Raw genomic sequence first — 15,980 nt, 5'->3', positions numbered from 1 at the left:
GAGGTGCCGTCTTTCGGATGAGACGTTAAACCGTCTGCCCTCAGGTGGACGTAAAAGATTCCCATGGCACTATTTCGAAGAAGAGCAAAGGAGTTATCCTGGTGTCCTGGACAATATTTATTCCTCAATCAACATCACTAAACCAGATTATCTGGTCATTATCACATTGCTGTTTTTGCAAGCTTGCTGTATGCAAATTGGCTGCCGCGTTTCCTGCATTACAACAGTGACTCCACTTCAAAAAGTACTTTTTTGGATATAAAGCGCCTTGGGGCGTCCTACGGTCGTGAAAGGCACTATATAAATGCAAGTCTTTCTTTCTAGCCTGGGAAATGTGCACTTATGGCTATCCCACATTTCCTGCTCTTAAAACAAAATCTAGCCAACACAATCTTTCACCTCCAATTGCTTTAGTCTCTGATCTTCTCAATGGTTTTCTGACAATCCAGCTGTGTAACATCAATTGCATTTTGCCTGTTTTGAATGTTTCTGAAAAACTCCACCAGGTTGGTTAAAGGTGATCTCTCGTTTCCAAATCCACAGATTGCCCTTTAACAAATTGGGCTTTTCACTGTTCACTTACTAATCTCTCAAAGACTTTCCCTTCAATAGATCTTACATTTCTAGGGCGCTTTTCATGACCACCGGATGTCCCAAAGCACTTTATAGCCAATGAAATACTTTTGGAGTGTAGTCACTGTTGTAATGTGGGAAACGCGGCAGCCAATTTGTGCACAGCAAGAGCCCACAAACAGCAATGTGATAATGACCAGATAATCTGTGTTTTAGTGATGTTGATTGAAGGATAAATATTGGCCAGGACACCGGGGAGAACTCCCCTGCTCTTCTTCGAATAGTGCCATAGGATCTTTTACGTCCACCTGAGAGAGCAGACGGGGCCTCGGTTTAACGTCTCATCCGAAAGACGGCACCTCCAACAGTGCAGCACTCCCTTAGTATTGCACTGGAGTGTTAGGCTAGATTTTTGTGCTCAAGTCTCTGGAGTGGGGCTTGAACTCATGACCTTCTGACTCAGGCAAGAGTGCTACCAACTGAGCCACTGACGGACATTAAAAGTTCTAGGCTCATTTGTTGATTCCTTTCTCTTGAATTTAGCAAACATCCAAAAATGTGGACTCTACCCCAACCCCTACTTACTCTCCTGGGGAACCTTCCTTCCCGTTGCTCTAAAGGTCAGTAAAGCTCAACTCCACAATCCCTATCTAATCTTTACATTATAGACCTGTTGCTATTATCCATAACTTGATTTTATATCATTAATCTCTGCCTTGACTGAAAGCATGCTCCCGCACGAGTCTGCCAAGGCATGTAGTATTGGGATAGCCACTCACCCTGGCTTCCCAAGCAAGGATTGGTTTTGTCGAAAGGTCTTCGACCTGAAACGTTAACTCTGTATCTCTCTCCACGGATGCTGCCCTGGCCTGCTGAGTTTTTCCAGCGTTTTCTGTTGTTATTAAGGATTGGGAAGATCTGTGATGGACTAGCTTGAAGGGGAAATATGGTGAAAATGTCCTTTTGGGTTGGGGCTAACTTGCTGAGGAGGGTAGCAAAGATGGAAAAGCTAAGCCGGAGCGGGGAAAATAAAGCGATGGACAAGAACAGCCAGCTGATTTGAACATTTTAATACCTTAAAACATCAGTCTGTTTCAGGAGTACAAAACAAAGTTTGGCTTCTTCATTATTGTGGCATTCAATAAACCGGAAAGGAAAGAAAATCCCGGTCTTCAGCTGTCCCGTCAGATATTCCCGAGTTGAGTGAGGATTTCGTTACGCGTGTTGTTAATCAGCCACGACTTGATCAGCACACTTCTGCAGCAAGCCACGTCAGCTTGCTGCTCCATGAGACAATGCACCAGCACGGCGTGGATACTGCAGAGCGGAGTGCTGTACCTGTGCCAACAAAGGCGAGGTTGGTGTTGAGAGTGCCGTGCTGGCAGGGCAGATACGTCAACACATCAAACCTCGAACCTGGTCCTCACGTTAACATCTCGGGCTGCAGGTACTGCTTCAGAGCTGGATGGTCCGTCACCAGATCGTGAGGCGCTCGGGCTCTTCGGTCCTTCACAGTCCTTAAGGCTGGATTCTGCTGAAGCAGGGCCTCGCACACCTCCTGGTAACCCCTCTCCGCAGCCTACGGACAAAAGACATCCACCCGGAAAAGACCTTCCTGTTAATAATCCCATCAAAAGAATGGACATCTAGAGCTGGAGCCCGAAATAACAACAGAAAATGCTGGAAATACTCAGCAGGCCAGGCAACATCCGTGGAGAGAGAAATAGAGTCAACATTTCGGGTCAAACCCTTTGTAAAGACAAAGTCTTGATGAAGGGTTTCGACCTGAAACGTTGACTCTATTTCTCTCTTCACGGATGTTGCCTGACCTGCTGAGTTTTTGCAGCATTTTCTGTTGTTATTTCGGATTGCCAGCATCTGCAGTATTTTGCTATCGTACTAGAGCTGGAGCCCTGCGGTTAATTAAACTTGCGATGGTCAAGGGAAGCTGGCTGGGAGAATGACATGCTCACAGATCAAATGGCACGATCGCTCAAGCAGGCTGTAATGTGGACTGCTCCACGACTGATCTTAGCCCAGGTGCCTCCCACAAACTCTTCAAAATTAGCACGAAGCTGAAGTCATTGATACTCGTCGTTTAAACATTTTATTTGAGAGCCCTCCCTCCCCTCCCCCACCATTTTGCTAGCACCCCGGGTCACGCAATTACACCCAAGAGTACCATAGCAAAATACTGCGGATGCTGGAAATCCGAAATAACAACAGAAAACGCTGGAAAAACTCAGCAGGCCAGGCAACATCCGTGGAGAGAGAAATAGAGTCAACGTTTCAGGTCGAAACCCTTCGTCAGAACTGAGAAAAAAGGCAGGAAATGAAACAGATTAAAAGGCCAGTTTGGGGGCTGGGAAATGGGGGAGGGGATGAAAGAACAAAAGGGAAAGTCTGTGGGGGGTGAAGAGACATTAAGAGATGTTCAAGGCGAGACGAGATGGTAATAGGACAGGTAAAGAGACAAAGGACGGCTCTAGATGAAGTGTGAAATGCGCTGGCAGAGTGAGAGACAGCTGCCATGTGGGAGAGAGAAAAAAAAAGGAAAAGGCACAAACCAAAAGTGTGGATAAAAAATATATAAAAATGTAATAGGGGCCGAGTTTTTATCACCCCCAGCCTGCCGCCAGAAGGTGCGGGAAAGTGGCTTGTAGAGAACTCCTCGCTTTCGCTGAGCATCCGGAGAGGAGCCCGAGCTGTAACATGGGCCTTCCCCACTGTAGAAATAACATGCAATAGAACAGGTTAACAGCTTGATTTGGGTGAATCTTTCCTCCTTTAAGACGCTCCTTGAAACCTACCTCTTTGACCAAGCTTTTGGTCACCTGCCCTAATTTCTCCTTATGTGGCTCGGTGTCAAATTTTTTTGTCTTAGAATACTCCCGTGGGACGTTTTACTACGTTAAAGGCGCTATATAAATACAAGTTGTTGTTGAGTTTGGTATAGAGAGCTACCGAGAGAGAGAGCAGCACATGCCAGAGACAATTCTGTGCAGAAGACAATATGAGCAAGTTAACACAGCTGGTTCAGGGAATGAAATGTATATTCTTATAAAACTGGGTTTCCACAACAGTCTCTTAGGACGGAACTTATATATCACATGGTTTTAGTCATTTTCAGACAGAGAGATGAATGAATGACTGCTTTCAAGGAAAGTACTTGCATTTCTATAGTGCCTTTCACGACCTCAGGATGTCCCAAAGCGCTTTACAGCCAATGAAGTACTTTTGAAACGTAGTCGCTGTTGTAATGTAGGGAACAAGGCAGCTAATTTGTGCACAGCAAGATCCCACAAACAGCAATGAAATTAGTGACCAGATCATCTGTTTTTAGTGATGTTGGTTGAGGGATAAATTTTGGCCAGGACACCGGGGAGAACTCCCCAGCTCTTCTTCGAAATAGTGCCATGGGATCTTTTACGTCCACCTGAGAGAGCAGACGGGGCCTCAGTTTAACGTCTCAACCGAAAGACGGCACCTCCGACAGTGCAGCACTCCTTCAGCACTGCACTAGAGTGTCAGCCTAGACTTTTGTGTTCAAGTCTCTGGAATGGGACTTAAACCCACAACCTTCTGACTCAGAGACGAGGGTGCTGCCCACTGAGCCACGGCTGACACAATGGTTACATCATACCCTGTGGTCAAAATAGGGTGCTTTGTAGTAAAACTATTAATCTAAAATGCAATGTATTCTGTGGAGAGTTTGGACTAAAGATCAAGCTCAGGGTGTTGGAGCTCTGGCCAATGGGGTTGTCCATTTGCAAGTATGTAGACGTATATCATGTGTTGTCCACTATGATTGATATGTGTACATGTACAAGATAAGGCAGACGCTAAATCTTATACAGGTATTTCTTAAAGTAACTGAAACTAGACTCTCAAACCTATTAATTAATAAGATAAGGCAGAGACCAGAATCTTACACATCCTCCAGACCTACAAGATCACTGCACTCCTCCAATTCTAGCTCGTTTCCGATTTTCTTTGCTCCATCATTGGCGGCCGTGCCTTCAGCTGCCGAGGCCCCAAGCTCTGGTACTCCCTCCTTAAACCTCTCCGCCTCTCTCTCCTCATTTAACACTCACCTCTTTGACCTGTCCTAGTAACTCCTCGTGTGGCTCGGTATCAAAATTTGTCTGTTGACGCTTCTGTGAAGGGCCTTGGGACGTTTTACAATGTTAAAGGCGCTATAGAAATGCAAGATGCGGCTGTTGAGGTGAGGAACCTGCTGTGCTGCATTCTGGGGCACCATGCAGCGCCACCACGTGGCCACAAAGAGAAATTCATCATCAAATGGGAGAGAAATTAAAATACAGGAAACTCTCGATTTACCGGCACCTAAATAACTGGAAATCTCTGTTAACCGGCAAAATGCAGGAGTAGGTTCAGGTAAGTTTTACTTCATATTAGTGTCCGTTCCTGGATCTGTGTCCGTGTAACCGGGGTTCCTGCACCTGTTGCTAAGCAACAGGGAAGCCTGGATATGTTGCTGTGTACGGGGCTCTCGTACCCTTTACTATACCTCTCTGTAATCCGGACTTTTTGATAAACCGGCACCACGCCGGTGCTGGATAAAAGAGTTTCCTGTACATTAAAAGATTTCCTCTCGCCGCTGGGCGCAAGCGACACCGTAACCCTGACCGCTACTTCTGGTGAAATTGTAAACCTGTTCTTTGGGAACCCATCTTGGCCAGGGATGCTGCATGGGGAAAGGGTGAAGGCAGCAGGAGAATTTTGAAAAAACAAAAGGAGTAGCGGAGCCTGCGCCGAACGCCACATCGCTGCACCCGTACCTTGTGTAAAGGGGTTGCACCATCGTCGTCTGTGATCGCGGGGGTGGCTCCGTAGGACAGTAGCAACTGGAGGACGGGAAGGTGGCCGCAGTAGGCAGCCCTGTGGAGCGGGGTTGCCCCTCCTTTAGTCTGAGCGTTGCTGTGCGCACCGTTCTTCAGTAAATACTCACAGATCTCGTAATCCCCTCGGCGACTGGCATAGTGCTGTGTAAAAGAAATGCAGAGATAACTCGGAAGGAGGGCGGAATGGAAAGCAAAACCTTCTGGCCTTTAATTTTCCTCCCCTAACTCAGCCGACTGGAGCTGGGGTGCGGCCCCCTCTGCCTGTTCTTCATCGAGCGATACAGCACAGAAGGCGGCCATTTGGCCCATCATACCTGTGCCAGACCTTTGAAAGAGCAATCCAATTAGTCCCATTTTCCCCCCCCTGCCCTTTCCCCATAGCCCCGAAATGGTTTTTTCACCCCCTCCCCCCTCAAATATTTAGCCAAATCCCTTTTGAAAGTTACTATTAAATCTGCTTCCACCACCCTTTCAGGCAGCGCATTCCAGATCACAACAACTCGCTGCGTAAAAACCTCTCTCATCTCCCCTCTGGTTCTTTTGCCAATTGTCTCAAATCTGTGTCCTCGGGTTACCGACCCTCCCGTCAGTGGAAACAGTTTCTGCCCATTTATTCTTTCAAAACCCCTCATAATTTTGAGCACCTATTGAATCTCCCCTTAATCGGCTCTGCTCCAAGGAGAACAATCCCAGCTTCGCTAATCTTTCCACATAACTGAAGTCCCGCATCGCTGGTACCATTCCAGTAAATCTCCCCTCTGCACCCTCTCCTAAAGTGCGGTGTCCAGAATTGGCCACAATACTCCAGCTGGGGCCAAACTAGTGTTTTATAAAGGTTTAGCGTAACTCCCTGGGTTTTGTACTCTGTGCCTCTATTTATAAATCCCAGGTTCCCGTATGCTCTTTTTAAAAACAGCCTTCTGAACATGTCCTGCCAACCTGCAACGATTCATGTACAAGCCCAGACATTGAGCCCAGACTGCTCTTGCATGCCTCCGAGTGGCTGATTCAAGAACTGCATGGATAGAGGCCTGGGGCAGAAAGTGCCTTCGGCTCATGGGAAACAAATCCGTCCAAAATAATGACTCCAGCACTATCTGCAGAATAAACGGTGAAGTTTCAAAGCGGCTGGGCAAGTGACGGGATTTCACCTCCATATCTCGGGGATGAAAACATAAATCTCAGCCCAACTTGGAAGTAAATGCCATTGATCCGTCTGGTCCATCCCCAAGTTCAAGAATGACCACGCACGACCCTACCTCCCACGGCCCTTAATCGCTTTCTCCACTGAACGTCTATCTAAAGCTCCCTCTTTAACTTACCGAAAATCTCCTCCGCCATTGCCTCTCCTGGCTGTAAGTTGTTAAATTTGAACTATTTGTGCCGAGCTTGCGGCCCACTGGCTGTTTACTGTGGAGATAGTCACTATTGCACAAGGGATGGAGGGATTTTTTTTTAAATTCGTTTTTTATGTGATGTGGGCGTCGCTGGCAAGGCCAGCATTTATTGCCCATCCCTAATTGCCCTTGAGAAGGTGGTGGTGAGCCGCCTTCTTGAACCGCTGCAGTCCGCGTGGTGAAGGTACTCCCACAGTGCTGTTAGGGAGGGAGTTCCAGGATTTTGCCTCAACGACGATGAAGAATCGGTGAAATACTTCCAACTCAGGATGGTGTGTGACGTGGAGGGGAACTTGGAGGTGGTGGTGTTCCCATGCGCCTGCTGCCCTTGTCCTTCTAGGTGGAAGAGGTCGCGGGTTTGGGAGGTGCTGCCGAAGAAGCCTTGGCGAGTTGCTGCAGTGCATCTTGTAGATGGTACACACTGCAGCCATGGTACGCTGGTGGTGGAGGGAGTGAATGTTTAAGGTGGTGGATGGGGTGCCAATCAAGCGGGTTGCTTTGTCCTGGATGGTGTCGAGCTTTTTGAGTGTTGTTGGAGCTGCACTCATCCAGGCAAGTGGAGAGTATTCCATCACACTCCTTACTTGTGCCTTGTAGATGGTAGAAAGGCTTTGGGGAGTCAGGAGGTGAGACACTCGCCGCAGAATACCCAGCCTCTGACCTGCTCTTGTTGCCACAGTATTTATGTGGCTGGTCCAATTAAGTCTCTGGTCAATGGTGACCCCCAGGATGTTGATGGTGGGGGGATTTGGCGATGGTATTGCCATTGAATGTCATGGGGCGGTGTTTAGACTCTCACTTGTTGGACATAGTCATTGCCTGGCACTTCTGTGGTGCGAATGTTACCTGCCACTTATCAACCCAAGCCTGAACGTCGTACAGGTCTTGTTGCATGTGGGTATGGACTGCTTCATTATCCGAGGAGTTGTGAATGGCACTGAACACTGTGCAGTCATCAGCGAACATCCCCATTTCTGATCTTATGTTGGAGGGAAGGTCATTGATGAAGCAGCTGAAGATGGTTGGGCCTAGGACACTGCCCTGAGGAACTCCTGCAGCAATGTCCTGGGGCTGTGATGATTGACCTCCAACAACCACAACCATCTTCCTTTGTGCTAGGTTTGACTCCAGCCAGTGGAGCGTTTTCCCCCCGATTCCCATTGACTTCAGTTTTACTAGGGCTCCTTGATGCCACACTCGGTCAAATGCTGCCTTGATGTCAAGGGCAGTCACTCTCACCTCACCTCTGGAATTCAGCTCCTTTGTCCATGTTTGGACCAAGGCTTAATGAGGTCGGCAGCCGAGTGGTCCTGGCGGAACCCAAACTGAGCAGCAGTGGGCAGGTTATTGGTGAGTAAGTGCCGCTTGATAGCACGGTCAATGACACCTTCCATCACTTTGCTGATGATTGAGAGTAGACTGGTAATTGGCTGGACTGGATTTGTCCTGCTTTTTGTGGACAGGACGCACCTGGGCAGTTTTTCACATTGTCGGATAGATGCTAGTGTTGTAGCTGTACTGGAACAGCTTGGCTAGAGGCGTGGCTAGTTCTGGAGCACAAGTCTTCAGCACGATAGCCGGGATGTTGTTGGGGCCCATAGCCTTTGCTGTATCCAGTGCGCTCAGCCGTTTCTTGATGTCATGTGGAGTGAATCGAATTGGCTGAAGAATGGCTTCTGTGATGGTGGGGACCTCGGGAGTAGGCCGATATGGATCATCCACTCGTCACTTCTAGCTGAAGATAGTTGCAAACGCTTCAGCCTTGTCTTTTGCACTCACGTGCTGGGCTCCACCATCATTGAGGATGGGGTGGAGATGCCGGTGTTGGACTGGGGTGGACAAATGTAAGAAGTCACACAACACCAGGTTATAGTCCAACAGTTTTATTTGAAATCACAAGCTTTCGGAGCGCTGCTCCTTCGTCAGGTGAAGTGGAGAGATGCATAAAGACACAGCTTATATAGTCAGAGAATAATGCCAGATGATTACAGGTAATCTTTCTAACTGCCATTTATCACACCTCGGCAGAGAGATAATCACAGCAATCAAAGGTGTGAATGGTGTCCAAACAGGTCAGTCAGGAAAACATTACATCAAAGAACAATGAGGTGGGGTCACAAGGGGTCAAATGTTGCAGATGCTGGGGTCTGTATGAAAAACAAAAAGCAGACAAAAAAACATTTTGTCACGCTACATGTAACCCCACCTGACGTAGGGTCATCCAGACTCAAGTCGTCGTTGGCTTGTTCGCTCTACACAGATGCGGCCGGACCTGCTGTGATTTCCAGCAAAAAAAATGTGGCAGGACTGCAGAGCTTGTCCTACGAGGAGAGATTGAGTAGACTAGGCCTATATTCTCTGGAGTTTAGAAGGATGAGGGGTGATCTCATTGAAAAATACAAAATTCTTACAGGGCTTGACAGGGTAGATGCAGGGAGGATGTTTCCCCTGGCTGGGGAGTCTAGAACCGGGGGGTCACAGTCTCAGAATAAAGGCTCAGTCGTTGAGTATATTCAAGACAGAGATCGATAGATTTTTGGATATTAAGGGAATCAAGGGGTATGGGGATAGTGCAGGAAAGTGGGGATGAGGTAGAAGATCAGCCATGATCTTATTGAATGGCGGAGCAGGCTCAAGGGGCCAAATGGCCAACTCCTGCTCCTAATTCTTATGTTCTTTACTCACCAAAGCGGTGTAGCCCGACAAATCGGGCGAATTAGGGTCGGTTCCCTTCTTCAGAAAACTCTGCACCCGGCTGAAGTCACCATTACTGGCAGCTGACCAGATGCCTGCACGAGGGAAGAGGAGAAACTGGGTCAAAAGACATTCCACTGATTCAACCAACACAACTTTCACCTTGAATGTAACTTCCTCCCATTTTTTCCCAAAGCTACTTATTCTTATTTCTTTCCTTTGGTGCCCACGGGCCGTGCATTCTCTCTCAGCCGGTGGCCCTGGGAAGGTGGCTTTTTATTTACATTAAGATTTTTTTTTCCCCCCCAATCCCAGTCCCCTTTTCAATGGTTTGCCCTACTTGTCACTGTCCCTGCTGGAGATGGAAGGCAGGAGACCAGCTCCCAAGCCTCCGCCTCTACTTAGCTCTGACAAACATAGAATGATACAGAACGGAAGGAGGCCATTCAGCCCATCGTGCCTGTGCCGGCTCTTTGAACGAGCTCTCCAATTAGTCCCACTCCCCCCTGCTCTTCCCCCATAGCCCTGCATATTTTTCCTTTTCAAATATTTATCCAATTCCCTTTTGAAAGTTACTATTGAATCTGTTTCCACCGCCCTTTCAGGCAGTGCGTTCCAGATCACAACTTACTGCGTAAAAAGCTTTCTCCTCATCTCTCCCTCTGGTTCTTTTGCCAATTACCTGAAGTTTGTGTCCTCTGGTCACTGACCCTCCTGCCACAGTTTCTCCTTATTTACTCCATCAAAACCATTCATGATTTTGAACACCTCTATAGTGTCAGCTGTGGCTCAGTGGGTAGCACCCTCGCCTCTGAGTCAGAAGGTCGTGGGTTCAAGTCCCACTCCAGAGACTTGAGCACAAAAAGCTAGGCTGACACTCCCAGTACAGTGCTGAGGGTGTGCTGCACTGTCAGAGGTGCCGTCTTTCGGATGAGACATTAAACTGAGGCCCCGTCTGCTCTCTCAGGTGGGTGTAAAAGATCTCGTGGCACTATTTCGAAGAAGAGCAGGGGAGTTATCCCCGGTGTCCTGGCCAATATTTATCCCTCAACCAACATCACTAAAAGAGAGTATCTGGTCATCATCACATTGCTATTTGTGGGATCTTGCTGTGCGCAAATTGGCTGCCGCGTTTCCTACATTACAACAGTGACTACACTTCAAAATTACTTCATTGGCTGTAAAGTGCTTTGGGATGTCCGGTGGTCATGAAAGGTGCTATATAAATGCAAGTCTTTCTTTTTATCAAATCTCCTCTTAACCTTCTCTGCTCTAAGGAGAACAACGCTAGCCTCTCCAGATAACTGAAGTCCCTCATCCCTGGAACTATTTAGTAAATCTCCTCTGCGCCCTCTCCAAGGGACAAGCCGCTGGAAGGTGCAGCTAAGCAGCCATGGGGTGTCTCTCCCTCCGATTTTCTTTCCTGTGGGAAATTTTAAAAAACTACCAAAGCCTCTGACCTCCCTTCCTGAGTATCAAATATGACCGACTCTCCCCACCAACCATCGCATCCAAGCCTAGAGGGGCGAAGAGCACAGGAGGAACAGGAACCTGCCAACTGCTAAATAATTAAGCTGCTTATCCTGTCCTCCTCGGACATCAACACACATGCACTTCCAGCAAAGATTCCCTGGATACAGGAGCGGGACCCTGCTTGCTTTCCTCTGCCCCAGCCCAGAGTTACTGAGCCCAGTTGTTGCACCCATAACACGCACTGGCCGAGAGTAGTTAATTCAGCAAAGACTAGAATCAAACCTGGGATCTCCTGGGTCTGCACAGCTCCGTTACTTATTGGTAGGTTTACAGGGCCACCTCACCCTGCTGTATTCTTCCTACTGTCAACAGGGACGCTCTACAGAAACATTAAAAAAAATCTATATATATATAAAAATAAGTATGTGCCTGGCATCAAGCTGTCAGCTGTGGCTCAGTGGGTAGCACTCTCACCTCCGAGTCGGAAGGTTGCAGGTTCAAACCCCACTCCAGAGACTTGAGCACATAATCTAGGCTGACTCATTAATTGTTCAGGAGCAAAATGCCCCATCAATATTTTCCAGTGAGGCCCCGTCTGCCCTCTCAGGTGGATGTAAAAGATCCCACGGGAGTTCTCGCAGCGTCCTGGCCAATACTTATCCCTCAAGCAACATCTTCAAAGTACTTCCCTGTCCGTGAAGCGCTTTCTGAGGTTGTGAAAGTCGCTATATAAATGCAAGCTCTTTCTTCTATCCAACTTGCCTTCGTACCAGCACGTATCCGTGTCCTCTGGTTCTCGACCCTTCCGCCAATGGGAACAGTTTCTCTCTATCTACTCTGTCCAGAACCCTCATGATTTTGAACACCTCTATCAAATCTCCTCTCAACCGGCTCTGCTCCAAGGAGAACAACCCCAGCTTCTCCAGTCTATCCACGGAACTGAAGTCCCTCATCCCAGAACCATTCTTGTAAATCCGAGCACAAAAGAGATTGCCGCCAACGAATGCCGCGTGGGAAAACATCAACATGCCGGTTCACCGGACCACCCCTGCTAAAAACTTAAATGCCCCTGTACAATGCTCTTGTTAAGCTGTGCGGCCGCACGGCAGTCTGGAGGTCCCACGCAGCCGGCTCACCGGCTTTAAAATGGAAAAAAACGCGCATGCGCGGAAATTTGAATGGGCCCCACAGTCCGTTAAAGGGGCCGCGCACCCAAAAAAACAACTAGAGGGAAAATTCCCCTGTACCTCTGTCAAAGTCCATTTCCTCCAGTGTCTGGTGTACATCTCTCGGCACTGAGGAGCCATGAGAACAGCAGCTACAATCCAAACTATGGTTAGCTGAGGCCATGATTCTTGTGCTGTTGTATCCCACACACCGATATAACCCAGCTACAAGAAACAACATAGATACAATTAACAGGAAGTTGGAAATCTAATGAACTAAAAAATCTCTCATGGGCCGAGTTTGCGTTCTGTGATATTAGTAACAAACGTGTCCGTGCATTTGGATAAAATTCCTTTGCTATTTAAATTCAATTAAATAAATCTGGAATTTAAAAAAAAGCTAGTATCAGTAATGGTGACCATGAAACTGTCAGATTGTCATAAAAATCCATCTGGTTCACTAATGTCCTTTAGGGAAGGAAATCTGCCGTCCTTACCCGGTCTGGCCTATACATGACTACAGACCCACAACAATGTGGCTGATTCTTAACTGCCCTCTGCGGTTCAAGGCGGCGGCTCACCACCACCTTCTCAAGGGCAATTTGGGATGGACAATAAATGCCAGCCCTGCCGGCGACGCCCACATCCCATGAATGAATTTTTAAAAAACAGGGATTTCATAAGAATGCATTAACGCACCAGAATGGAAATTTCTATCTGTGGTCCACCAAAACGTTCCAGGTTTGATCCTTGGTCTCGGCTGATTTAGTTGGTGGTAGTAGGGTGCTGCAATTGGCCTCAGGCACTTGGAGTAGCTCGAGGCTGCTGGTTAGCAGCTAAACATCACAACCAGGCTCCAGGTCCCACTATACCTCCACTCCTTACCCAGAGAGTGGCGAGAAAGTGGAACTCGTTACCACAGGGAGTAGTTGAGGCGAATGGCATAGATGCCTTTTAAGGGGAAGCTCGATAAGTACATGAGGGAGAAAGGAATAGAAGGATATGCTGATGGGGTGAGATGAAGCAGGGTGGGAGGAGGCTCGTGTGGAGCATAAACACCGGCACGGACCAGTTGGGCCGAATGGCCTGTTTCTGTGCTGTAAATTCTATGTTACTACAGGAAACTCTCGATTTACCGGAAATCTCTGTTAACTGGCAAAATTCAGGAGTAGGTTCAGGTAAGTTTTATTTCATATTAGTGGCCATTCTTGGATCTGTGGCTGTGTAACCGGGGTTCCTGCACCTGTTGCTAAGCAACAGGAACGCTTGGTCTGTGGCCGGGGTACCTGCACCTGTTGCTAAGCAACAGGGAAGCCTGGATTTGTTGCTGTGTACGGAGCTCTCGTACCTAAAAAAAGTTTCCTGCACATCACAAGGCAAGATTTCCAACCCATCAGATCGTTTGGGGGGGGGGGGGGGGAAGGGGGGGAGGAGGGTGGAAGAGAGAAACAGAGTTAATGTTTCAGGTCGACGACCGTTCGTCAGAACTGATCAGGCATCTACCAAAACTTGCTTTCACAGCCTCGTCTCTTTCCTCAGCAACTGTCTCCGGCTCCGACCCCGACCCAGTTCTGACGAAGGGTCATCGACCTGAAACATTAACTCTGTTTCTCTCCCCACACATGCTGCCTGACCTGCTGAGTATTTCCAGCATTTTCTCTTTTTATGCTACTAACATAATTAGTTCTTGTCGATCGATTTAATTATTTCAGTGTCCAGTTTGCTCAAACATCTCCTTTCTGTCTTTGGCTACCCAAACAAAATTAGAGTTTAATTTTCAAACTAGTTTACAATTGTTTATTTTTGCACTGATGCTCGGCTCAAGTACGATGAGCTGAATAAGAGGGCAGATATCTTCTCAGAGGAAAGGTAAATCCGTCACCTTTACTTGCCCCATTATCACCGCATTTTGCCTCACACCACCATCATCCCTTTTGTCATTTAATCATTCCTGCCCTCCACCCCATCACAGATTGCCTCGTTTTGTTCTTTCTTTTGGTTGTAAACGGTTACATTTTGAACATCTTCCACTTCTGATGAAAGGCCATCGACCTGAAACATTAGGGGAGACCTCCGTTCAGTCCGTAAGGGTGACCCCGAGCTTCCGGTCGCCTGTCATTTTAATTCACCGTCCCATTCCCACTCAGACCTCACCGTCCGCAGCCTCTTGCATTGTTCCACAGAAGCTCAGCGTAAACTCGAGGAACAGCACCTCATCTTCCGATTAGGCACTTTACAGCCTTCCGGACTCAATATCGAGTTCAACAATTTCAATCATAACCTCGGCCCCCATTACATTTTTACTTATTTGTTTTATCCCCACCTTTGTTTTGGCCCTTCCCCCCCCCTTTTTTCTCTCTCCCACATGGCAGCTGTCTCCCATTCTGCCAGCACATTTCACACCTAATCTAGAGCCGTCTTTTGTCTCCACTAGTCCTATCACCATCTCGTCTGGTTTTGAATACCTCTTAATATCTCTTCTCTTTTGTTCTCTCCCAGCCTGGCCTCTTAATCTATTTCATTTCCTGTGCTTCTTTAGGGTTTTCACCCGAAACGTTGACTCTATTTTCTCTCCACGGATGTTGCCTGGCCTGCTGAGTTTTTCCAGCATTTTCTGTTGTTATTTCTAAAGGTCACATTGTGGTGCTTGCCAAGGACCGACCCAACAATACCCCGTGCACATCCCCAGTCTGAGACTTCAGGCCAGTTACAAGCTGCAGACCTGGTTGAGCCCCATCGCTCGATATAATTTATTGTATCACAAGCGCGGTCTCAGAGCAGCCCGGTTACACAGCAATACATTGCAGTACCAGGTCTCGCACGAAGATCTGAATGACCTCCAGCTGGACAGTTGCTCAAACCCCGAGCGTGTTATAAAATCAAAGACTGAACGGGTCCGGCCTACTTGCAATTAAACTGAACGCACCCACAGAAACAGCGTGCACTTTGCAGACAAACCCTGGTGAGTCAGCACTTCCTACACTACCGACCCTGGGGTGGCAGCAACCTGAGTTGTGTGTGTGTGTGTGTGTGTGTATATGTTTGCTGCAAAAACCATTCACTCCACTTACCCTCTTCCCAAAGCCAAACAGCACGGTGTAACTAACAGAGCAAAGAGATACAAACCAGCCGCACAGCCAATCAGCGGGCGGGACCTGAATGTATCCAAACTAAAGCGTCCGGGAACCAATCAGGACGCGGCACTCATGTTCCGCCCGCAGGTCTCCCAGCGCTACTATTTAAAAGCTCCAACTTGTCTTTTTTTTTTAATGTGTACAATAATCAAAATTTAATGTAATTACTTTCGCACATTGACTCTATATTTGAACATCAGATGACGTAAAATACAGGTATTGCTTCAGGGTTCAATGTTATGCCGCAAACTGGATTAAATTCGGTTACAATAAGGTGAAAGGGCACTAATCTTCATTACCAGTGCCGACAGAATCTCAAATAATCTTTCATCTGACCAACTGATCACTGCAGCAACTCACCAAGCGCCTTCTGCCACCTAGAGCTGGCGTTATCCCCGGTGTCCTGGCCAATATTTATCCCTCAATCAACATCACAAAAAAAAAGATTGTTTGCCCATTATCACATTGCTGTTTATGAGAGCTTGCTGTGCGCAAATTGGCTGCTGCGTTTCCTACATTACAACAGTGACGACACTTCAAAAGTACTTAATTGGCTGTAAAGCGCTTTGGGGCGTCCTGAGGTCGTGAAAGGCGCTATATAAATGCAAGTCTTTCTTTAGAGGGGCGAGCAGCAATATCATGGGAACATCAGAAACTCCAAATCACACTCCACCCTGC

General features: G+C 47.6%; 1 protein-coding gene across 1 annotated transcript; it reads right to left on the bottom strand.

The window, feature by feature from the left end:
* Nucleotides 1–1,627: 1,627 nt before the first annotated feature.
* ankrd39 (ankyrin repeat domain 39) lies at nt 1,628–15,347 on the bottom strand. Its single transcript, XM_085971278.1, has 5 exons — nt 15,240–15,347; nt 12,250–12,393; nt 9,521–9,624; nt 5,376–5,579; nt 1,628–2,152 (listed from the first exon to the last, which is right to left on the bottom strand). The coding sequence occupies exons 2-5, from the start codon at nt 12,350–12,352 to the stop codon at nt 1,997–1,999; spliced, it is 567 nt and encodes a 188-aa protein (XP_085827404.1). The 5' UTR covers nt 12,353–12,393; nt 15,240–15,347; the 3' UTR covers nt 1,628–1,996.
* Between the last annotated feature and the right edge of the window lie 633 nt (nt 15,348–15,980).

This window comes from Somniosus microcephalus, chromosome 30, assembly GCF_052327205.1.
Source record: "Somniosus microcephalus isolate GS21.2 chromosome 30, FLI_Smic_1.0, whole genome shotgun sequence".
NCBI classification, from domain to species: Eukaryota; Metazoa; Chordata; class Chondrichthyes; order Squaliformes; family Somniosidae; genus Somniosus; species Somniosus microcephalus.
The sequence above is the reverse complement of the archived record's forward strand: the minus strand, read 5'-3'. Positions and strand labels throughout refer to the sequence as shown.

Excerpts from the sequence above, each read along its gene's own strand:
- ankrd39 (XM_085971278.1), bottom strand. The coding sequence starts at position 12,352 with ATGGCCTCAGCTAACCATAGTTTGGATTGTAGCTGCTGTTCTCATGGC. Across the intron at positions 9,625-12,249 it reads GGAAATGGACTTTGACAGAG|GCATCTGGTCAGCTGCCAGT; the intron begins GTACAGGGGAAT and ends TCCCTCGTGCAG. Across the intron at positions 2,153-5,375 it reads GTGCAACCCCTTTACACAAG|GCTGCGGAGAGGGGTTACCA; the intron begins GTACGGGTGCAG and ends TTTTGTCCGTAG.